We start from the raw sequence: 24,834 nt of genomic DNA on the forward strand, positions 1-24,834 counted from the left end.
ATGTCCCTTTGACTTTCCGGTATTCTTAGTTACTGCGTAGATTCTCAGTGTACTTATATACACTTGTCATTGCAGTGCTTTCAAAATCCTATTCTGAAGAAAAGAATGCTCTCAGATTCAAAGCACTGCTTGTAAGCAATGAAATAGCATTTTAGTGAAGATGAAAGGGGTGTGCAGTGTTTATGCACAGATACTGTTTTACTTGTCAGCTGAAAGAGTGAGAGCAGTTTATGAGAGTGTGGCTGTAAGCCTCCTAAGAGGGCATTTGTTCAATACTGACTTAAAAGTAACACAGCCACTTGTTCATCTTTGTAAAATACTAGTGAACAACAGTAGCATGATCTGTAATTAGAGCAACTCATCTGTGTTCTGTTTTGTTCCTATCTAGAAAGAACAGAATGGACTTTATTGCCTTTGCTAGTGTTATACAGGCTTGACTGAAGCGTGTCCCTTCCTTTTTAACCTGGATGTCAGCAAAAAAATAGTGTACCGAGTTCCTACTTTCAGAGCAACCTCCTTATGCTGTGTTTGGAAAAAGCAGTTTGTTACACATATGCAGGCACATTCCTTTTCAAAGCCTTACTTAGTATTGATATTTTGAGAGTAGTTTAGATTAATCATAGACAGTAGACATTGCGGAGAGCACTCACATCTGAGTCGTGAATCAAGAGAGCATTTTGTTCCCCTTCTGTGGCTTCTTCCAAAATGTTTGAGTAAATCTAGTGTATGCTTAAGCAAGGAATAAACTGGCCTTCTGTTTAATGCTATAGTGGTACAGACAAGTATCAGCCCAGCTCACACACAAAGTTGTGGGGTTCTTGTGTGCTGTGGGATTCTTGTGTGCTGTGTCTTTAAAGCTTTTCGGGGGTTGCCCATTTGTGGTGAACAGGAGGAAGGTCTCCAGGAAGGCCAGCAGCATTCAGCCTAACCTTGGCTGGACCTCTGTTCTTCACAGTGGAAAATGTATAGCCTGTTGGACTTGCTTCTCTTCCCTTCCCTTGATGGCTTGGCTCTAACACAGGCAATTCCCAATCACTTCTAAATGCTCCCAGCAACTTCCTTTCCAACTTCCAACCTCCTCCTGTTCACAACTGTGCTGTCTTTATTCCTGTGTCCAAATGTAGCTCGTATCTGTGGCAACAGCAGTAATAACCTACGTGGTAATACCCATGAGGAGGTACAGCAGCAGGGAAATAGTTTGTCCATTTTTTGGCTAGCGATCTTAAAATGCTCTTAAGGGACTGGCAATAGAGAAGATCTCCCTGCACTGTGGTCCCTGTATGGTTTGTTGTGTAAGTGTAAGTATATACTTAAACTGCTTGAAGTCAGAGGGATTTTAAACACGTGCTTAAATTCATATGGCTGACACATGGTCTACAGATGCCTTGTCCCACTCTTCCCATAACTGGAGAACTTTTGTCTAGAATTATTCTTAATACAAATTTTCCACTAGTTCACCTTGTGTCTTGAGTTTGTCCCAGTATCTTATTCACAACTAATGTTTATGCTGTTTTTTCTTCCTGTGTCAAACAGGGTGTCCCCACTGTAAAAATGCCATTCCACATTTTACAACTGCTGCTGAAGTCTTTAAAGAAGATCGAAAGGTACTTGCTGTTAATTATTTCTGAGATACTTAAGAATGTTTTCCAGCATTTGTACTTCATAGACTTTGCTTATTGATAAGGTGGTAGGCTTGCAGATAAAATTGTTGTTACACTAATAGAAATGTATGTGCAGCTTAGGGATTGCTGGGTTACGCTTTTAACCTATTCTGCTTTCGTTAATTTATTGTCTTTTCTGTGTAATTCTTTGTATAAGGATTCTTTTCTATGAAGTGAAACACGTTCTCTGTTATTGAAAGGTTAATAAAAGATAATTTACGTCATCTCCATTCCCCTTCAACTTTTGCCAGCTGTTGGGGTGCATGTGGAGAAACCATAAGTTGTGTGACAGTCCTGAAGACCTCAATCATATAATTAATCTTTGCTTGCATAGCATAAGTATGATATGTTTCTATAAGTTGGCTGACTTGAGTCCACGATGTTGGGCCCTTCTAGGACTCTTGTGCTTCTGTCTTGAAAATACATATGAAGGCTGAAGCTCACCAGTTACTTTCCTTGCATCAGCTGAACTATTTTAACTGAGTGCATGTGTATTTGGGGTTTAAAAATAAAAATCCAAACACCTCAGCCACTGGATTTAACCAGATAATGAGCTACAGACCTGCTTATTGTCTTGGAGTGAACTGTATTTCATTCCGGTCTCCAAATTTGTTCCAGCTTCACGATTGGTTTGTGTTCAAATGTGGCATGGAAAAAATCTGGCAATTTAATAGGGAAATTGCTCTCTACAGCTTACTCAGAAGGGGAAGTGGAGAGGGAGATGCTGAGCTCTTCTCTGCAGCCCTGGTATCCAGTGGCAGGACTAGTGGGAATGGTTTAAAGCTGCACCAGGGGAGGTTTGGGAAGCATGTCTTTACTGAAAGGGTAGTCAAACAGTGGAACAGGCTTCCTGGAGAGGTGGTTGATGCCCCAAGGCTGTCAGTGCTTAAGAGGCATTTGTACAATGCCATTAACAACATGCTTTAACTTTTGGTCAGCCCTGAATTAGTCAGGCAGCTGGACAAGATGGTTGTTGTAGATTCCTTCCAACTGAAACAGTGTTCTATTCCACATTCTGTTCTAAATGAGGAGATAATTCTATAACAGTTACACCCCTATTAATCTGCCTGCTACCATAACAGAAGAATGTGTCATGTTTGTTTAGGTTTTTTTCTTTTTCCTATTATCTTTTCTGTAACTCGCAGAAGATGCATCAGATTGTAAAGAAATAATTCTTTTATCATTGACTGCATAAAATTGGAAATCCATCACTTATGCCCTCTGGCACATAAAAGAGTCAGAGGCATTCAGCTCTTGATTCTCTTACTGCTATAAATTTGTGTTCTCAGATGCCTTTGAGTTACTTGTTTGTTTCCAAGATCTTTGAGAAAGTATCCTTGTTTTCTCACTTTTCTGGTCGTTCCCAATGAAGCCTCTCTTTCCTAAACTCATTAATATTTCAGTCAGAGGAGGCGAAGCAAATGTACCAAACAATGTGCAACTTGCTTATTAGAGCCCCAGGATGTATTAACAAGCAATCTGAATCATGGCACAGTTTATTGGACATGGTGGTGGTGGTAAACAAAGGCTTGTGAAGCTTTCAGTTCAGACTGCACGTTATGAAGGGACTCCAAGAGCAGAGCAGTGATTGACAGTTGCAACTCTTGACTTCAGTTTAAGGCTGAAGTAGGAAGATATAAAATGTAATGAGTTGGAACAGGAGAGCCAGCAGGGAATATTAAGGCTGCTACAGTTTTAAAGAGGTGTGTGCAGTTAGGGAAAACGGTGTTATTCCACCCCAGTGACTTATGAAAGTGCCAGGGATTGATTATCTGGGGAGCACTATTTTAATTGTGTACAGCCATAACCCGCCAAGGTGCTTCTTGCTGCCAGTTTGTGCCATCGTGGAAGAGAAAATAAGCCTGTTTAAGACTTCAGAAGAGCACATGGCTGTTCTCACAAGCTGCACTGGGCATATGCCCATGTTTCAAACTGGACTGATCCTTCAGACTGATTCATAGTTCTGTAGAGTTTCAAACTTCCTTAAAATTACTGCTTAAGAGGAAAGAGATATTTCTTCTTCCAAAACCAAATTACTGATTTTCATTTCTAGTCATGATGGTTTGGGTTGTTGTTTGGTTTTTTTGTTGTTTTTTTTTTTTTCTCTGGGGAAAGGTTTGTTCACTTTAACAGAATATGGTAGCATTTAAACTGTATCTTCTTTTCAGCAGGGGTGGTCCTTTAATTAAGCATTCAATTCTGCAGAAGGCAAAAAACAAGCAAAAATCCAGCCTGGAACTGGTTAAAAATGGTACCTTGAAAAGGTATCCTTTAGGAGACTTCGAGTCTTTACATTGGAATTTTGAAGATGAGCAGAGCTTGAAGCTGTTAAATACATGTCTTTGACTCTACAGGTTCACTGCAAGGGGATGGTTTTGGCACAGAAGCCCCCTTCCGCCTTGGGCTGTGTGTAATGCTGTGCACTTTTTCATCATCTGCACTGCTGGAGTTGGAGTTTAGAAACACAGCGCTCAGAACATTGGCCCCAAATGTCAGTTCTTGTTGGCCACATCACTGCTGGTTGTTTTAGCAGAAATCCCAAGCCTGCTTGCTTGCCTAGGGCAGTCGTGTGGCTATAGCAAAATATGGCTCTGGGTGTAACCCAGAAACCAGAGCCCCTGTGTCTTTCCATGTGCCTGGAGAAATAAGTAGGACCAGATCATTGGAGAAGCTAGTCCAGTGAAGCGGTTAGGATATTGCTTTCAGTTATTTAAAAAGAAAAAAAGAACAAGGGAAAAAAGACCCATCTGGAACATCCTTGCCTTGGAGCACTGTGGTCTTTGCACACAGCTGCCAGAGGAAAGCCTTTGGCCTGTGCTCCACAGCTCAAGTTTTGGCAATGACCAGTGTACGTCAGAAAATGCAAATGTGAGGATCGTCACTCTGCTGAACAGATTGAAGGAGCAGGAAGGTATGTTCACTGACTGCTCCAGAGACTTTTGAAAGGGAACCAGCTAAATCTTAAAAAAACCCTGCATTCTGCCTTCTGGCTGATCCTAAAGTTCAGCTTGAAAGAACCGATTTGTGATGCTCCAGCTTGGATTTGCTGAGGGAAAACTCTTGACTTCTCAAGGCCTCTCAGAAACAAATCTCTGGGACTCCCCCAGAGAGGCTGCTGTTTGACCAGTCTTCTCTATTTTCTCAGAAGACGGTTCCTGTACAAATGCACTGACCCAAATCAGAGCACTGCAACTTTGTTCTAGTGGGAGAGATTGCGGGGAAGGGTGCAGCTGATGGGGTGAGTTTGGGAGCTGCAAGACAGCAGTGAAACTGGTGTGTCCTCAATGTGTATTGCAAAACAAGGTGGTTGAAACAACAAAACAACTGTGGTTGAAAATAATCATACCAAGCAAATTGGTGTACAGAGTCACCCAAATGAGTTAAAATTTTAGTTGGCGAAAAATTTGATCCCTGTTTGCTTAATAAAAGCATGTGTTGAATTTCTTTTAATTAGGCTCATTAAATATGGTGATGTTAGCACTGTACATTATGGTGCCTACTAATGGATCTTCCCTTTGCAAATAGGCCTGCTTTGAGAACAGTTGATGAATTGCAGCTATGGTAATGCTGCTGTGGCACATCAGAGCAGCTAATAATGGATCTTCCATTTGCAAGGCCTTTCACATTGAGAACAGTAGCTGCATTGCAACAGGCTTTAGCAAGCCAGCTCATAAGTGCATTAGGGTCTAGAACAAGTAATATAAATAGAAACCTATGGAGTAATCATGGAGAAGCATGTACATTTGTCTTATTCGTAGGTACTTTTAAGACATTTGGCAACAACAGGCTTTTTTTTTGTTGTTGTTTCCTAATAATCAGGTACTTGTCATCTGGAATTGACTGTACTGTAAAAATGTTGCTTGAAAGCATTCTTTTCTGAGCTGTGATTCTATTTTAACTTTTTTAAGCTGATCATGTATCATTCTTCTCAAATCAATATTCAGTTAGTTATTCACTTCCATTTTCATAACAAAAGTCAATGTTAGCTCCAGCAGAGATTTATTTCCTTGAATCAATAAACCAGTGTGTGCAGTACATATTTTAACAGGAGAGTAACTAGGATCACAGTGGGAATTTTTACTATATCATCATATGGTGACTGGGAGAGAAACTGTTAACATGAAGAAGGTTTAAGAATGGAAAGGAGGAGTTACCTTGGAAGGTCAAGGGATCCCATTTTCCATTTTCTGCACATCTGTTTGAACCGCTGGATGTAATTGTGTTTCTTAGATCCCTCCAGAACAAAAAGCTGTTTCGTAATTCTGTTGGAAGGTAACTGTGATTCCTGATGTATGATTAGATGACACTGTAAGTTGTTCTTTTTCCTTCTCACATTTTTGCAAAAAAAAATCAAGCATCATCTGTCTGTTACAGTTGAGGCACACAGAGATCAATGGTCATATTTTCAGCATAGCTCCACTTCTGTTTAAGCATCTAAATGAAAAGTTCTGATTTTTGCAACAGCTTGGTGTTTTTAATCAGACCACTTCATCTGAACAATATGCCATGCTCTATTTCCTTTCTTAAGAGCTCTTCAGAGCTGGTCATACATTGCTCACATTCTAATGCATGCAGAGTGAAGTTTGCAACTCCATGTTAACCATGGAGCTCCCTCTTCTTCGGTAAAACCGTGAAATGTTGGTGTGAGACTTCCCTTTTCACATAAAGGTATTTTCCAGTTCCAGATGTTCGTAGTTGTGATAAACTGTACCAACTATGGAGAAATGAGTACTAATCTGCTTTTTTTTTTTTTTTTTTTAGTTTTTATTATTCTAATGTATAATTGTTATGTGTACTAACCTGGTATTATAATTATTATCAGCTGCATACCAGTTATGAAGAACTACCAATACAGTTAGAAAGCTGCATGTACTCCAGGTAACTTTCTCTGGAGTCTACAATCTCTGGTTGACTATCTTTTCATTTGATAACTATTCTATTCCTGGTACAGCTAATGAACAGGATGGTGATAAACCTGAACAGCCTCTGGAAAGAGAACTTGTATATAATGATGTATTGTCAATATCTAAGGGAATGCTGATTTGTGTTATGGAGAATCCATAACCCCATGGAGTTTTCTGCATGTTGCAGATATAGCACTTACATTTTTTTTTTTTTCCTGAATTGTTTTTTTCAGTGGGTTTTTCCCTCTGGTTAGACGAAAGTTTGGAAAACTCAAGAAATTACATTTTGGCCCTAACAATCAGGATCTCTATAAATCAGTCTTGTCTTCTGAAAGCTGCCATGCTGGGGTTTTCTGTAGTGGATATACACACACATTTTAGCCCAGCCCTTAGGAGAGTTGCTTGTTCTCACAGATTTTTAAAGGTGGTAATGGTTGCACTTGGTGATCTTAAAGGTCTTTTCCAACATAGTTGAGTCTATGATTGTTTCCCTTTTGTTGAGGGGAATTCGTGAAGGTGATGCCAAGTGTCTTGGCTTCAGGGTAGATATCAGGGGCGTTTTATGTTTAATCTGTTTAATCTGTTTTATGTTTAATTCTGCTTAAATAGTGTTCTTACAAGGCAAAGCATATAGGTCTTGCTAACCTGTGCTTTCCCATGAACTTACGTGTAACTTGGAATCCTGATAGTTGAATATGAATATAATTTCTGAGAGCAATATTCTCCACAAGTCTTTAACTACATTTTGGTAGAGGTTTTTTGGGTTGTTATTTTTTCTGACTTGATTTCTTTCTTTAGTGATGCAGAAAATGTGATCATTGCTAAGAAGATTGAGAATGAGAGGAAAACCTCCCTGCAATGTATCACTGCTCACCTAAGCCACGACTCAAGCAAAACCGGTCTTCTTGTGGGCTACATCTTTTTATGTGCATCCTTTCAGTATAGTCATGAATTAATTCACCCTAACTGAAAAGTGCTGGAGGACACTCCTCTACCAGAAATTTATTTTAACATTGTGGTCCATGAAAATGCAAACAGAATAAAGAAAAGGGCATTGGAGCTGTTTGTTGAAATTCCAGTATTTCTTGGAGTTCAGCTGTCTGAAGTTGATAGAATAGAGATTAGAATTGGTCCTCAGTCCAGAAGTGCATTTTGCTACAAGTGTTTTTCAGCATTACTTTTCTCATCTTGCAGTGCACTATATTTGATCTTCTGCTGTGAGACAGGCAAGACAATTAGGACCGTGGTAATGAGTGCGTAGAGATTGTATCAACCTCTATATTTAGGCTGCCTTAACATTTCCACTCTAAAGTAATCACTCAAGCTCTCCTAAGTACTCTTACTCAGCTACTGTTGGCAGCAGGCATTTGAAATGCAGTTTCGGGTACAGTTTTGGGAGTTAGATGTCTCTATGAAATTTTGCTCACGTCTGTATGAGTTACAAGGCTTTTGAAAACTGCTGTTCCTCTTCTCTCACTAGCTGTAAGAATCTGTGTTCTGAAGAACTGGGCTCAAAAATGACATTTGCAGGAGCAGTGGGTGACATGTCCATGGGGCTGTGTGGGAGCTTGCATGAGGAGCATTTCAGAGAATGACAGACCATGGACACATCCTCCAGACACTACTCCAGTTGTACATGTCCCTCACCATTGACCTATTAGATTACGAGTAGCGTTAGGCTCATGTGACTGTAATGGCCAGACTTAGACTGGGATCTTTGTGCATTACTTCAGTGTACAACAAATGCACAGATGGACCAGCTTAGATTTCCATGTGCTCTAGAGGAGAGCTGTATCTCAAGCAGACTACTGAACATTTTTTTTCAGAAGCCACCTCCTTATAGTTCATCAGTCATCTGTTTTGAGTCAAGAAGTAAAGATGAGCTAAACAACGTTAACAGAGGCTTACAGCATTTCATTCCTCCACTGCACCTTCTCCTTACTGTGGTCTGTTCTCACAAAAGCCTTTTGTAAGTGAAATTGGGTTCTTCACTCCAACCAAAGCCGTTCTAGATGTTTCCAGAGTGGTACAGATAAAGGCTTCTCTTTCTTCCAGTGTTCTAATTTTCTTAATATCCAAGATGCTGTCTAAGAACAGATGGATCATCAGTCACAACAGTTTCATGCCTCAGACCAGCTACTAAGATCTGGATGAGTGCACCTATACCTTCCCCTTTTTCTGGCTGTAATCTCCCCTTGTGTGATATTTAAAGCAGTGAGAAACAGTTTTATTTATTCTTCCTCTTTTCAGGGAACCAGGACTTCCAGTATTCTTTCCATGTTAATACTGTGACATGAAATAATTCTTCTCTCCATTGTAATCTTTCCTTTACACAGAAAGTAGACAACAGGGTTCTAAATTTTGGCTGGCTGCTAAGGTCAGGAAGGCATAAATACTTAGATGAACTCTTTTGCAGTGTTATTATCCCTCACCTTTTGTTTTAACTGGCCCTGAATGAGTAGGAGTCTTTATGTTTACAGAAAGGAAAAAAGATTGTGATCATGCATGTTTTGTTCAGCTCCTGAGAGTTGTGTTTCTGTAATAGCCTTATTAATGTTTAAAATGGGAAAAGAGAAACCAAATGCTTCAGGTGAGGACACTGCTCACTTTATATAGTGCTTTCCATCTGAAGATAGACCTAAGCAAGATCTTACGGAGTATTGCCTCATCAGACTTTCAAAGCCAAAACAAAGCAAGTAAATTAACTGAAGTTGGCTTTGCCAGTCTCTTTAATTACTGCTAGGATAATGTGATCAGGTTTTCTCATTTTGACAGTGTCACCATGAAACTGGAGGGCATTGTGGAATATTAAGTGATCTTTTAATTATGGAAGAACAGTTCAGCTGTAACTCTAAAGTCATGCAAGCGAAAGGTATTTTGATCAGATTGTTTGAAGGAGGCTCCTGGAAGGGAAATTTCAAGTTAAGAGGTGTCTGTTACAAAATTAGCACTTGATACATTTGTAACTCACAATTGCAAAAAAAAAAAAAAATCATTCTTGTAATTTGTTTGCGTTTTACATAGCTTGTACTTCAGCCTGCTTGCTCTTCAGTGTGAAGGCAAGCCTGCGTGAGCAGTGTACGTTCAGAGCCAGAACTGCCGCTCACAGGAACAGTCAGTGTGAAATCACATCAGAGGGCTCGGTTACTTTAAGTAGAAGCTTATGAGTTGCATTTTGATTCAACATCTGAAATGTTAAGTGGGGCTCCTCCTCAGTACTTCACAGATTCAGGTTTCAAAAGTCAAGTGCTCTAAACTAGGGTTAGCCTGAGCTGACGCTCTAGGGTTATGAGGTTCCGCTTCCTTGCTCTGCCTATGCTGGGGCGGACAGGGACACAGAGGGTGTTGCTCTGTTGCTGAACAGGCTGAGAGCATGGCAGGCTGTTTCCTACTCAGGGTTTGGTTGTGTGACAGTAGCATCTAGAGGTTTTGAAAGGAATTAAAGCCCACTTTGCTAATGCCTGCATATAACATACATTCCCTACCTTAAAGGGTAGACTGAAAAAAGACAGGAAAGGAAACTGAAACTGCAAGCAAGCAGCCTTCTTTATTTGCATTACTTGATGGACAGTGCTCTGGCCTCTCACCCATCCCTGTTTGACCTAGGGAGAACTGAATGGAGTTTACAAAAGCTATTTGGGGTGGAATTCAATAACCTGTTAATGGCTTGCATAAGTGACCAGCCACATTTGTCCAAGAACAGAAGAGGTAGCTTTTCCAAGCATTAGTTATGCCACAGGAAGGAGTTTGGGTTAGGTGGGTCATTACCATTGTCAAAGTCACCCTGACGCTGTTCATAACTTAAAACCAAAGTGCAGGAAAAATACTGCAGTACAACAGAGCTGTGACTGTCGTGGTTGGATTTGGTTTTACTAACACAGCCTCTGGATTTCCCATTTGGAGTCAACGGGGAGGCTAGGAAGGTGATTTTCTGCTCTGAGTTGAACACACCTTGCAGCCATGTAGACCAGGTGCTTTGCAAGTGGCACAGCATTTCTCTGGGAGGGAGCAGGTTCTGCTCTTCCATTTGTGTGGCTTGACCTGATGACCACACTCTGACCTTCCTCCAGAGCTGAGCTGTTACACAACAGCAGAAGACTTGGGTCTCTCCTAGTGTTAAGTCTGAGCTGCAGCAGCATAACCATGAAGTAGAATCTTGCTTTATCTTCTCCTGCCTCATGCTGATTTCTTGCATTTCAGATCGCCTATGCTGCAGTGGACTGTGCCAAAGGACAGAATCACGACCTGTGTAAGCAGGAGGGGGTTGATGGCTACCCCACCTTTAACTACTACAACTACGGGAAATTTGTGGAAAAATATACTGGAGAAAGAGGGGTAAGTGAAAGCAAGAGTCATCAGCTGATACAGGCCTCCTCTGCCTGTACTGCCTTGCAAATGAAAACTGCGGAGTGAATTTTTACCATGCTGAAAGGATGTTTAACTGCTCCTGTTGCAGTCTTACATGAATGAATCATTGTGTACCACACCCCTGTACATCTCTGCATTAGGAACATACTTGGTCTATTTTTAGGGACGTGAGAAGAGGAAGAAGGAATAGATTTGCTAATGCTTTGTTGTATATTTTATTCTTTAAGCTGAAGCCTGCAAGTGAATTTGGACCGAGTGAAAGTGAAGGGTTTATTGCATGGGCTGCTGCTACGTACAGAAATGCCAGGAAATACAGAACTTTCTCCTGTCAGTGTTGGATCTGGATTGCGCATATACTGCAGACGTGTTACAGATCCACCAGGCTGCCAAATGGTGACAGACCATTGGTTTTATAGCAGGAACAAAGCTGTCCTTTGGAGATTGAGGGAAACTGTATGTCTCATTTGCCCTGAATCAGATTCAGTCCTGGAGCTCAGGATGGCAGAGAAATTGTGGCATCTAGCCCATGGGCTGAAGTTTCATTCTTTTCTCCTGCTGTGGCCAGCTGATTATATGCTCTGAGTACAAGGGACAGAAATGGCATAATGCCTTCTGTGGTTGTAAAGTGCCTGAAAGTAAGGGAGCAATCCAATTATTTTTGTGTGGTTTTTGTCATAACCTCCTAGAGGGAGGTTACTCCTCAGCAGTGACTGATTGCCTGGAGAATCTAGGATCTGCAAGAAAAGCTTGGGTCTTCAAGCCATCCAGTCATTTTGATAAAAGAGCCTTGCCTGAAAGATATTGCTGCTATTACAGCTCACCAAATTATAGAGCAGCATGAAGAAAAAAGCCAAATTCCAAGGTTCTTTGTCAGGCAGAATCTTAGAGAAGTCTTAATGGAGCTTCGTCTCCCAGTTTTCTCCAGCATTAGGACCCCAGTAATTACCATTTTATGGTGTTGATCGAGGCATTGTTATGGATACTATGTTTAGCTCCGATTGTGGATCTTTTCTTAAAAGTAAAGATGGGTGCAATAGTCAACAATTAAGTGAAAATTCAGTGTCAGGTTTTGTATTTCTAACCCATACTTGTAGACATTAGTATGAGAGGAAGTATCTGTGGTGGCTGATAAAAAGAATTTAGCAAGATCAGAGTGCTCTGAGGCCACAGTAGTTGGGAGATGATTACCTCTATGCTGGAAAGTGGACTGACTCATTCTCTATGTGTGGCCTTTCTTTGACAGAATTAAATTACCCAACAGGAACATCACAATCTCTCTGCTACTGGCAACTGTGTTTCCCCTTCACTTCTCCTGGGACCTAAGGTCTTCTGCTTGTGCAGCATCAAATTAGGTTTTATCTCCTATCATGTTAATGCTGAAGTCAGTTCTTGGCACAATGCCTTCCATAGAGATTCCATGTCTATTCACAAATCTGCTTCAGTAATAGGGGACTGCACTACTGAAGGACTTCTCACAACATGACAACACCTTTTGAATCACCATGGCCAACCACCTCCTGCGCTGCCAAAGAAATCTCAGGAGAGAGCAGTGAGAGCCAGGGGACCTGTTTTCTGTTCCTGATTCTGGCACCAATGAGCATTTTAGTTCAGTGTGGTCCAGCTGGTGAATTGTCATTTCACAATGGGAGGGAAGAGAAGTAATGTCAGCTGCCATAGGAGTAACATGACAGCAGGAGCCATGGCCAGTAGAGTGGGATCTCTCAGCTCCTTGCCACCGCATGCTGGAGGACTGGCTGTGGGGAAGAGCATGACCCCCACTGGTGGCCTGTAAGGGGTCTTCCACACCTCCAAGGGAATTGCAGTTCCAGAGTAGAGATTTTAGGGCATTTCACCCCAAGCAATTCAAGCAAGGAAGAGTTAGGACACTCTCTGACTTGAATTGCCTTCCAGGCACACAGCTTTGGAAACAGGGGTCCTTTCATGGGGGCCATTGATTGCCAGATGTCTCCAAATGAGGTATAGTCCAAACTTGTCACTTTATTATTTTTTTGTCAGTGAAAAAATATGAATAGTTTTAGAAGAGTGTTTTGTTGTTCAGCCTTCTCAAAAGCCTCGCAGCTTTGAGGTGTTATTTTGGTTTAGTTTTGTTGTTCCCCAGCTTAAACTTTGAGTTCTGTTCATTGTTCTCTACCTTTTTGTATTTTTACTTTTTATCACCAGTTTCAAGTGGTGTCTTTTGGGATTGGTTAAAAGTAAAAATGGTCAAGTGTTACTTGCCCAGACAAGTGAAGTGTTGGTGTGCTAGTAGATAGTGTGTTCAAACAGGTGTTCACACCTCCACCTATCTGAGCCTTTTGAAATGCCTATGAGTTGTGTTTAGAGCTTTCCTTGGAAAAGGAAATTGCCGGCACCCAGCAGCCTTAGATAATAAGAAATTGTAAGTTGTTGAAATACAGAGGTTGGCATCTAGGCATCCAGGTTTGAAATTGCTTGGCAGTAATACTGATAGTAACTTGAAAAAATGCAACTGTCATCATCTGAACATGTGGAAAAGGACGCAGATCATAAGCAAAACTGTTCAGGGATGAGGAACAGCGGCAAATGTGTGTGTATAGCCAACAAATGATCACCAACCGCTCTCGGAATGACACATGTAACATACAAATGCAGCTTGAAAATGTCTTTGAGTGTTTTCAATAAAAAGGAATGAATTGCACTTCTAGGGACAGACTTTACCTTGTCCTGTGAGTTTTAGGGCCTTTTTGTTTGTACCCCATCTCTTCAAAGTTTGACATGTGGAATTTGCATGGATATTTTCCCCTTGCATTGCAGTGGAGCAGCACTGGACCAGAGGACTGCATGATGAGGCAACACAGAAGCAGTAACTGCTCCTTAGTTTATATTCTGTCATGGTATACAGAATCTAAAAGTGTTCTTGACGTATTGTTTTGGTTTGCTTGTAAAAGTATGACCCCTGTTTTTCTTTCTTCAAAACCAGGAGTCTGGATTCATCACTTTCATGCGAACCCTGAGAGAAAGAGACCATGAAAGAGTAGGAAAGAAGAAGGATGAATTGTAGTTTCTGCCTCAAAAGAAGCTTTCCGCTGCACTGTGAATGGTTCCAGGTCTTTTGTTAATGCACCTGAGACTTCACATATTCTCAAGACAGAGACTTTTTTTATAAACAGCCATGGCCATTTTGTACAATTTTGAAATAAAGTGAAACCACTTGATTTTTAAAAGAAAAATAAATTAGAATGTTGCCATAATGTTTTAAAGAAAACTTGGCATTTTCTCTCATTTTTGGGAGACTATGCCCACTGACACTCCTATGCAATATTTTTGTAGTCTGTAGTGTGTCTGTAGGTGATGTTGTTTGATAGGGTGAATTTTTTTTTTAAAGGTATTGCTGTACATGTGGAAAACAAAGGGAAGGAACATGGGTTTTTTTGGTTTGGGTTGTTCTTCGGGGTTTGGAGGCAGGGGTTGTTTTTTAAACCAGTGAAGGAAAATGGGACTTGTAAGACACAGATTTATCCAAATGCAATTTTACATTCTTCTGAAATAGTTACATGTTCTTCAGTGAGATTTGGGGAAACAATTTTAAGGTGCTCAGGGATAAAAAAGGTATCTGAGTTAATGAAGACATTAACATGGACCAGTCCAGATCTGTCAATTTCATTTAAATCTCTCTGGTCTTTGAATCAGGACTGTTTACATACCTTTATCGAATGTATTGAGTAAATTAAGCCAAGTATCAAAAAACAGCAGAGCATGGGTAAAATTAAAGTAAACCCTCCTTTTTTGGCATCAACATTGTCAAATGCATCTGTAAGTTATTGCAGGAGTGATTATCTTACAGGGGTATACAGTTACCCTTATAGGGTATGCAGTCTTCTGTCACATTGGGCCATATTAAATATGTGTTGGAAAGTGTTATGTTCAACTGTTTTGATAAATGCATAATGCTTCTGATAATGCAGTAATTATGTATATTTTACATGTTTACATTTCAAAGGTTTATCTGCAGTTGTATGTGGGATTTTTCCGTTTTGCTCTTTAAGGAATTGCATAAACAATCTCTGACAAAATCATCACTGTAAAAGCTGTATTAGCAGCAGCTGAAATCCATTTCACTCCTGATGTTTTAAAAAAGAAAAGATTGATCTGGAGGTACTTAGTCTTCATAGGAGGGGAAAGGGAGGGCAGGAAGTTGTGATTCACTTTGAACTAAAAATAAATTTTAAAAAAGACAAGTATTTTTATCATTAGTCAGCCTTGTTCAGCTTCTTCCCCACTGTGAATGACCATAGCTGGTGGTGGTTTAGGAAGAGCCAGCACACATGCAGGATGGGCACCCAGTATCCCTTTGCTGGGGACAGCCAGTGACAGGAGTGTGGGGCACTATGGTGGGGTGCTTGGGGGTGCCTTGGAACTCAGTGGACAGATGGAACAGCTTTTTACAGTGAATTACTGCGCCTGGGGTCTGAAATCTTCCTCTTCCTCCTCAGTCTGCCCACCTCATTTTGTTTTGCTAGTTTGGATCTTTGGTGAAGGCTGTGTTAATGGAAACTCAGTGCTGTGCTGCTCAGGAGGTGAATGGCATCTTCTCTCCTTCCTGGATATTTTTCCCTCTTTTTCTCTCACCCAATTAATGGCACTGTATGTTTGGCACTTGTTAAGCTGCTGAAGTCATTAGTGTGTAATCTGGAATACTGGTAGCCTGATTGGCCTTGTATGGTAGCCAGCTTGTTAACCATGACATCAATTTGAACGGTGGTGGAGCTGTGCCAAGTATTTTCTCTTATTAGGCACCTGATGAGTTTCTTCACTCAAAAATCAGCTGCCTGGTAGTACATAATATCCTAGTGTGAAAGTAGCTTAATTTATTAAGTCTCTTACTGTGGGTTTGTTGGTTTTTTTTCCTGTTAACATAGTTACTTCACGTTGTGTTTAGTACTTTTGCATAAGATCTCGGTAATTCTTTCTTTCAAGCCATCCTCACGTTAGTGGCAAGCATTCTGCCCTGCATTTAGGAAATAATACAAATTTATGCCATTTGCTTTCAAACAGGAATTCTTTTGCTTACCAACAATCAAGTATGATCAGTCCAGAACTTATTGCCCTTTTTTGTCTTTCAATCTCAGAGTCAAAGCAGCTGGCATTAAAGAAGTACGGTCTCCAGGTCTCCGGTAATGCTTGAGCATTTCTGTGCATGGGCTGAGCCCATGTTTGTGCTAATTGCTGAGAAAGGCAGAGTTCTTCAGGAAAAAAAAAACCAAACAAATCCTAGCTTGCCAATGGTGACATCACTAGTCAGGATGATTCTGAATTATAGGCTTTAGTACTGTTTAGGATAGGACAATTGCACACTGTGCTTTGGCCCAGTAATTCCTTACAGCTGGTTGCACCATAATAAAATTAAAATTAAGGATTCTAGCTTTCCCTTCAGCCTTTTGTCAGTTACTTCTTGGACTTGGGCATTCATTTTTTCTTGGCTAATCATGTGTTGATGCACAAATATAAAATATTTTAGAATAATTTACCTTCTGTTACAGGGTCATCTGGTTTACGGCCTGAATGGTTTTGGAAAATACAGTTTTGAACACCATAAACGATTACATGAAATGGCTGACACAAGCCTTACTTACTGTGAACTAGAGTGTACCATGAGCTTGGAGCTTTGCTTCCAAGCCCTTTGAATTAGTAGACCGGGTCTGGATCCCAATTGCACTCTTGTAATTCTGTTGCTTCCAATAAAGCTTGTTTGTGCTTGTATTTGCTATTGAAGTCAGTTTAGGTTCATATCTGCATCAGTCAAGTTGAAATTTAAATAGATCCTTTTTTTTCCTACAAACTCTGAGTGAAAATTCTCCTATTGTAAGAGCTCTTATTTTGTGTAAACAGTTGGTCATTTCACATGTTCAGACTTTCCAGCATGTCGTGATAGATGCATAGCCCAGGTGTTCATAATCACATAGGAATTTCTGCCATGGTTAAAAGTGAGTAACCTGGCCTTTCAAATAATGAATCACTTATCAGCAAGAAACTTAATTGCTCATAAGAAGTGTTTTGCAGTGAATCAGAGATTCTGCTCTTGCAATTATGGGTTTGGTCTTTCAGCCGTTTTAAGATGTGATACAAAGGTCTTCGACATCTGCTACACAGTTAACCCTAAGAAGATTAAATCTTGTTGAGGAAGAGTAAAATGTGTACACAGCGGAGAGGCTGAGCAAGGATTGCGTATCACTTTGTTCTTCAGTGTTGGCTTAAACGAGATATAAATAGACTACAGGTCTATGTTAGTCCCATTGTATATCTGAACCAAGAGACAAAGTGTAGCAGGATGAAGCATTTTGTGAAGACTGGGTAGGAAATGATTTTCCCATCTAATGAAAGAGCCTGAGATGTTGGATTTGTTTCACCCGCCAAAAGGAGGGAAAGGGGAGCCTGGACAAGATCTCTGGGATATCAGAGACACAGGCTGGAGTCCCAAGATGAGCATAAGCTTGTATCTCACGCACCTGCAACCCAAGAGAACAATTTAGCTTCTGTTGTAAAGGAATTACCCATCTGTGGCCCAAAAACTACATCCTTGTTTGTTCAAACTAGAGCAACTCCTACAGGAGAGACTGGAAGAGACTTGCTTTCCAGTCTGAATCAGGAAAGGCAACCTTGCAAATCTCCATTCTCTCTTTCCTACCCCGGTAAAATTGCATTCTGGATCTGATATCTCTGTTGGCCCCCAAGCCCCTCCTAACTAGTTGTAGTTGGTGAAACAGCCTTGGGAATTTTTCTGAACTCCCACCCAGACCAAATTAGCTCCCCAGATCCTTCTGACTTAAAATTCTCTCAACAGTCATCCACAAAGATGGATTGATATTAATGGTGGAAAAAAAAAATAGAGTGGATAAGGTTTCTGTTCTTTCAGCATTTAATTTTGGAGTATAAAAGCAGATGCGACTCACATCATGAGTAAGCTTGAAGGGAATGTTTCAGGCAGAGTTCCATTTCAGATGGAATTGCTTCATGGGTAATTGTGATTTTAGATACTAACTGCTTTTGAAAGAAAAAGTTAAGACCTGGTGACTTAGCCCACAGGTGTTTTCTTAATCTCTTTTCCTTTTTAAAAAATAAAAGCAAAATCCCTCTCCAGATTCTTGATAGTGCTGTACTATGAGAAAAAAAAAATGTTGCCTATATGAATAATACTAAACCCCTGCCAGCTGCATTTTGCGAAGTATGAAACAAGCCATTCACTCAAAACGACACTCAGGGGGACACGGACTGTTGTCCACATGCACCTCATTTTAATTTAATAGGCTTACTTTAGTGTGATTGGGTCTGTAATGCTATCCTGGGATTGCAGGAGTAAATTCTGAAAGCTGAGGCAGGGGGAAATCAGCTTCTATCAGCAGGTGCTGAGTGTTGGGGCCAAACACTGGCATTTCCTTTGCCTTTGGCAGGCCAGCATCACTGAGCATTCCATGGCTCTGCTGGAACTGCGGGTGTGCAGCCCTTTGGCTAACCCGGTTATATACATAACTGCTTGTGCTGGAACTGATTGGAAACCAAATTTTCTCTCGTTATTTTCTTTGGCTGCTCACGAGAAGATGTTCTGCTTTCTCTGTGCATCCTGCTTCTATTTACCAGTTAAGGAAGGAGAGTACCTGGGTGTTTCTACAAAGGTAATGACTGCAAATACCATTTTATCTGCTGTCAACCAGGACTCCTGGAACTGCCTGACTGACCAGCACTGCTGAAAAACTCCCTGCAAAGGACCTTCGACTGGCTCAGCTTTTGCCGAGGTTTTGGCAGGCACTGCATGATGCAGTTGTACAAAAATCTGAGTGTCTAAGGCAGCGATTTGCAGACTCTGGTTTCTGAGGAGTTGAGCTGAACTATAAATCGTGAATTCATCAGCCCAGTGTAGCTGGTTTTGAGGTCAGAAAAAAGATGGTCTATTAGCCCGAAATTTAGGGAATCTCAGCTCTGATGCTGGCCCATAGTTAAAGGCAGGAGGATGTCTGGGTGTTCCCACCCCACTGTCAGACCTGGTCCTTGGTTTGTAAGATTCCTGGCCCCAGAAATCCTGTGTCCTCCTGCCCAGAGCACTCACCATTCTTGTGGGGAGATGATGCTCCTTAAGGAACAGTTATTCTGTGTTTGCTTAGAAAGCAGCATAGGGCTAATTATTCTCATTAGCTTTGAGCCACTAATAAATTATCTTTGCTGTTGCTCTTCCATCACTCAGTAATGAGAGCCATTTAGTCAGATTTTGCAGATACTGCTTCCTCCCTCCTTCTCTGCAACACCATTCCCTGCAAGCATTCATCATAGGAAAAAAGCTACATGAACAAAATCTTTTCAAATTAGTCTCTGGTGCCCCAGTTAAGTGGGTGGCTACATCGCAGGCATGCAGAAGAGCCTTCTTCATTAATATGTGCAATTCTGCGTGAGCTGATTAGCTCTTGCAGTTCATTTGGTAGCAAATGTGTAAATCCGTCACACTCCAAATGCCAAATATGTGCACAGCTAAATTATGGAGAAGTAAGAAACTGCAAGAGTAGGAAGTCTTTTCTTGGAAGAAGAGGTCCTTACCCCATGCATTAAATTGGAGCCCTGGATTTATCTAGAGCATTTGTCACTTCTCTGCTTTGTCATTTTTCTGCTTGCGAAACGAGTAATTTTTCCTGTCGTGTTGATGGCCCTTTCAGTATGTGTGGGTGTTCAATTTTGTGCCTAACATTTGTAACAGATGCCTGATATCTAGTCTCGGTTCCCATAAAATAACAATAGCCACAACACAATGCAGTCTTCCTTACACAGTACATGGTGAAAGCAAATTAACCAGTTACTAACTATGTATAATTAATAACCCAGCCACCATCACTTTTCTTGTTCTCTTTTTGTTTGTAAAAAACTTGAGAAAGAAGCAGGGAGAATGAAATTAAGTTTTTAAATGTCTCTCTTTTTTTTTTTGCCAGGGCAGTGCTGCATGGTTAAATGGAATAGTGTAGCTGCCAGCACAAGGTAAGCACTAAAAATGTCACCTGCCTATGGGGAGGGGCTGGTCTACTGCTGCAAACATAAAGTGCCCTTAGTCAGCTACTCTGGGACCAAACAAGGAAATAGGCCTTTAGAGCTCCTGATTTATGCATGATTTTATTTCTTTTCATGCCAAGTAGCTGCAGAGCCAACTCAGCCTCAAGGCCTGGACATGAGTGCAGGCCAGCCCAGCACCCTCCATTTTGCTTTCTCTCAGTGTACAGGGAAATTGTAGCGCAAACCCAGCTTGATCTCGAGCAAGAGCAATATTTTGGCATTATCTTCTGGCCATACAGGTTGTAGGAAAAGAGCTTTTTACTTCCCAAAAATTCTGTTGTGGGAAGCTGTCTTTTTCTAAGCTGAGCATAAACTCTCTAGACAACATTTCCTAGAAAATGTGCAGCATAATAACAGAAGTCCCATCCTGTAGCCTCTAGATTGCTGGTAATGGGACACTTATTCCTGTAGCCCATCCTATGAAGATGGAACAGGGTGATCATGTCCAATGTTTTCTGTTGCATCCCCAGCATGTACTGAAACCTCTCCAAGAGTGTAGGATTTGCTTACTGAGAGGGAAGGGACAGCTCTGTGCTCAGGCTGGCCTGCAGTGGATATGCAGTCCTCCCCAGGGACAATATAGAAAAGATACTGCGGGTTGAGGCCTTTTTTCCCCCCTCTTTTCAAAGAGGAACAAGCTGTCTTCAAGGCAGACCTTCTTTGATACAGTGAGAGAACAGGCCCACAAGAAAGCTACTGCAGAAAAGCAAAGCCTCGGTGTGATGCTGCCCAGCTCCTTGCAGGTCACTTAGGACTCTGGGGTGCACAACTCCTACCTGCAGCAGACCCTAGAAGGATATCACAGAACTCCTAATTTTCCTAAAACCCACCTCTGTGCCCAAGCCTGACTTAGGCAAGAGAGCAGAACAAAAGAAAGGACTGCAGAAGTCACAGAAACAGTTCACTTTGTAATAAAGTGAAGTTCCAGTGAAGTTCCACAGTATTAGGTGCATTAGGTATATTTTTGAGGGAAGTATGATCTTAATTGTTGTGTATTGTTTGTATTGTAGTCCCAAGATCCAGGTCCTCATTATGCTAGATGCTCTACAAATATATAAGAGACTGTCATGCATGGAAAGGCTTTTATTATGTAAATAGGCTGCGAAAAAAGAAGTAGTGTTATCTCTGTTTTACAGATGAAGCAGTGAGAAGAAAAAAAAGGAGAAAGCATTTTGCCCAAGGACAGGCAAAGTCTGTGGGTCAGTGGTGCACTTGAAAGTCAAATCTTGATTAAGTTTCTCACCAGCTTTTCTTACAATTTGTGTAGTGCCCACAACATAATTAAAAATTAAGCACAAAGAAGACAATACCATGTGTAATTTATCTCTATCTGGAACAATCACCCAGTATCTCTCAGCCAAATCCTCCCCAACTCTTCTCTGTTTCTTCGAAAGCTGTTATTTTTATCGTGTCCAATGCTTGTGATCACCTTACAAGTCAAGTCACAGTACATGTTGTCCTCTGATTTTCTGCAAGCTAGGTCATGTTTGAGTTGGATTACAAACCTGTTTGGGAAAAGACCCAGTCTGGGGGTCTTTTCCCAAACATGGGGGGATCCTGTGTGGGGTCATGTCTCAGTCACAGCAGCCTGCTGAATTTATATCACAATCCTTTTAAAAAGTGGTATTACCAATATTTAGGATAAAAAAAGGATGCATATACATTTCTGACAGTGAATGTAGCGAGGCATCCAATGTATTTATAACTGCTGCTCAACCCTGCCTGCTAGTCAAAAATACATCTTGCTGTAACTACCTAATCTATACCAAAGACAAATAAAACACAGATTTCACTCAAGAGGCACAATATATTTTGCTTTGTGTACATCAAGGTTTTATGTCAGGCTTTAGGAAAGAATGTGGGAGGAGAAAATTATAGAAGTCATCACAGTCACTGGAAAGCAGAGTAAAATTGAATTGGCATTTACTAAGGCTGACTAATACCAGACTAATTCAATAGCATTCTTTGATACAGTAAGCAATTAGCTCAACAAAGAAGGGAAATCTAACCGTCTGGACTTCAATAAAGTAGCTGATGAGAAGCCGTGTATAAAATCATGTCTCCTACCTGGAGAAGTCTGAGATTTATAGAGGAACTGCAAGGTGTACATGGTATTAGAGAAGTTGTGTTGAATTATTCAGAAGTCCTAAAAAGTAAGTCTCAATGTTGGTTGATTATTATTATTTTCATTAATGACCCATTTGGAAAACAGAGGTGCCTGATCATTAAAATGTATCAAAGTCACAAAATTAGGGGGTATTATCAGTGTTAAGAAAGTTCAGAATATCCCACAGCAAGAACTGAATGTCTTTGAAGAGCAAGGCCACAGAAGTAGTGAGCTAGCAGCAGAAGAAAATCTGCCAAAAACCAGCAATGACACTGAAAGGTTTTTAACTGTTTGCCCCAGTGCCTGTGGACATGGCAAAAGCAACTGAAACTCTAAAATGCAGTAGGAGAGAGATTTCCAGAAGAGCAAGGGAAGCATGAATGTCATTGTAGAAGACCCCAACGAGATTTTGTTTGGAATTAGATGTATTATTCTCATCAATCACAGTAAGAAAAGCTGAATTCTTAATGGAACAGGTGAAGAAAAGGGCTGCTCAGATGTGAAGGAGATTGGAGAACCTTTCATGAAAGTGTGTGTATGCAGCTCGTTTAGCCTAGCAGCTGAAGATCAAGGTATGGTTTGATTACTCTTTGGAAATGCATCAGGTAGGGTAAATATGAAAGGCAGGCAATCTTGGCATATAAGCAAACAGGTATAAACTGGGAATGAATAATTTTGATTCCCAACTAGATGTTCTTTCTCCACCTGCATAGTGAGGGTGTAAAAATTAGGGGGATAAAACCACACCTAGCTCTAACATGATGCTCACAGAATGTATTAAATGCATTATGTGATCCAGTTGCCTGCAGTACCTGGGGGCTCGATTTGATAACCCAAAAAGTCCTGCCAGTCCTATGTATTCGCATATCCCTATGTCTTAGCAGGTTTCTATTGTACTGAGCTATCACCTCCATCTCATAATCTTATTAGATATTATAGTACCTAATAATCCCTTCAGTCCTAAGAAACCTTTTTGTGTTTCTAAATTCAATTTCAAATAGAACATCCTAACTGTGGATTACAAAGCCATATGTGTTTTATTTTTCTTACTCAAGTACGTTTGTTGTGGCTATTATCATAAACAAAGACAAATTCCTTAAGGGACCAAGATCTGAATATACATTATAGTGTTTATGGCACAACTGTACCAACAAATAATGATTTACTTATTTATTGTAATTGTTTAAATGGCTCCTAATGAAATTTTTGGCCTCATGAAGTGATCAGCTTGGAATGACTTTCCCTTCTATGAAAATATTTAAATACAAACAAAGTCTGCCAATGTGTTCAGTTACAGTCATGTAGGGAACTAAAGGGATTATGCGTAGTAGGAGTGTATTCATGTGGCTTTCCAGATCAGCTGCTTCTACCAGAGAGAGAATGAAGTAAGTGGAACAGCCCCAAAGACAGACCGTTACTGTTGGGATGGCTCGGGACAGGAATCATCAGAAAAGCTCACTTGTGTTATTTCTATAAGCCCACAAAGCTGATGGCCCTGTAAATAAAACTGCATTAACAATACGTTGCTTTTCAAACTAATTGAGATGCAGTGTGAAGATTACTTTTCAGAAATATGATGTTCTTTATGCAGGAGATCATGCTGGGCCCTGCTGCAACAAGAGCCATTGGGATAATGATGCTCTATTTTGTTCTAACATCTGCATTTATTACCAGTGAGATACTTTATGTGATATTATGAGGTGGCTTCAGACTCGCAAAGCCCTTGAGAATTTAACACTATTGTTCCATGAAAGAAACACTTCTGCCCAGCACAGGCCCCAGCGGAGAGGGCTTTTAAAAGAGAAACAAGGAAATAAACTTGATATTCTGCTGATGATTTTTATGACCTTGTTCACACTTTTGCTGATGCTGTGTTAGCAAGAACAGTTCATTCCAGTGAATATAATCTTAGCTCTTGTGATTATGGACACAGGTTTCTCTAATACCTCTTAAAACTAGACGCAATTTTTTTTTTCAGAGTGCAGAATTGTTAGAATGTCACAAACAGCTGGGTTTTTAGCCAGCACCATGACTTCAGGAGCCTGATTCAGAGTTTAAAGCACTTGTGATGATGCTGGGCTGCAGTGAACACATTCACAGATTCAGCATACCAGTATTTTCATGGGAATTACCATTACCATCCAAGAAGCAGGAAGCACACTAATGGATTATTAGCCTGATTTTCAGCTAAAGCTCCAGCTTGAATAATAACTCCAGCTTCAAGCACAACACTTTAAGAAAGATATAATAAAAAAAAAATCTAGAGAAAGGAGCAATAGAATTATAAAGATTTTCAGTAAACGTAAGGGGTTTGTTTGTGGGTTTTTGTTTGTTTGGGTTTTGTTTTTATTAAGATGAAAGGCTCTAGGTTTAATTAGCCTAAATCAAAGAAGGCTTTTATTTTCCCCATAAAAATGGGTTACAAAGTGGATCAGCAAACATGATACATTCCACAGTTTAATCTGCTGTAGAGAAAACTGAAGTTGAATTTTCTGAATGACCTTCTGAGGGCCCTTTCAGACCTCTGTGCTTCTCCTGTGACTCCATCACCGACAAGCACAACTACTGCCAGCTCCTCAGGCTGGATATTTTTCCTTGGGGAAACGTGATTTAAAAGTCCTGTTTAAATCCAATGGACAAAGCCTAAAGGTCCTCTTCCCTACTTCTAGTCATCTAAAAACAAGGTGTAAAAATGCGGCTGGACATGTCTGCTCCCCCTGCAGTGACT

General features: G+C 40.6%; 1 protein-coding gene across 1 annotated transcript in view; it reads left to right on the forward strand.

The window, feature by feature from the left end:
* Nucleotides 1-14,004, forward strand: part of PDIA5 (protein disulfide isomerase family A member 5) — a 103,083-nt gene extending 89,079 nt beyond the window's left edge. The window contains exons 15-17 of the mRNA XM_080621496.1: nt 1,534-1,604; nt 10,766-10,900; nt 13,893-14,004. Coding sequence (XP_080477622.1) covers nt 1,534-1,604; nt 10,766-10,900; nt 13,893-13,973 — 287 coding nt within the window. The 3' untranslated portion in view covers nt 13,974-14,004. The remainder of the gene's footprint in view (nt 1-1,533; nt 1,605-10,765; nt 10,901-13,892) is intronic.
* The last annotated feature ends 10,830 nt before the right edge of the window (nt 14,005-24,834 follow it).

This window comes from Psittacula echo (genome assembly GCF_963264785.1).
Source record: "Psittacula echo genome assembly, chromosome: 6".
Classification (NCBI taxonomy): Eukaryota; Metazoa; Chordata; class Aves; order Psittaciformes; family Psittacidae; genus Psittacula; species Psittacula echo.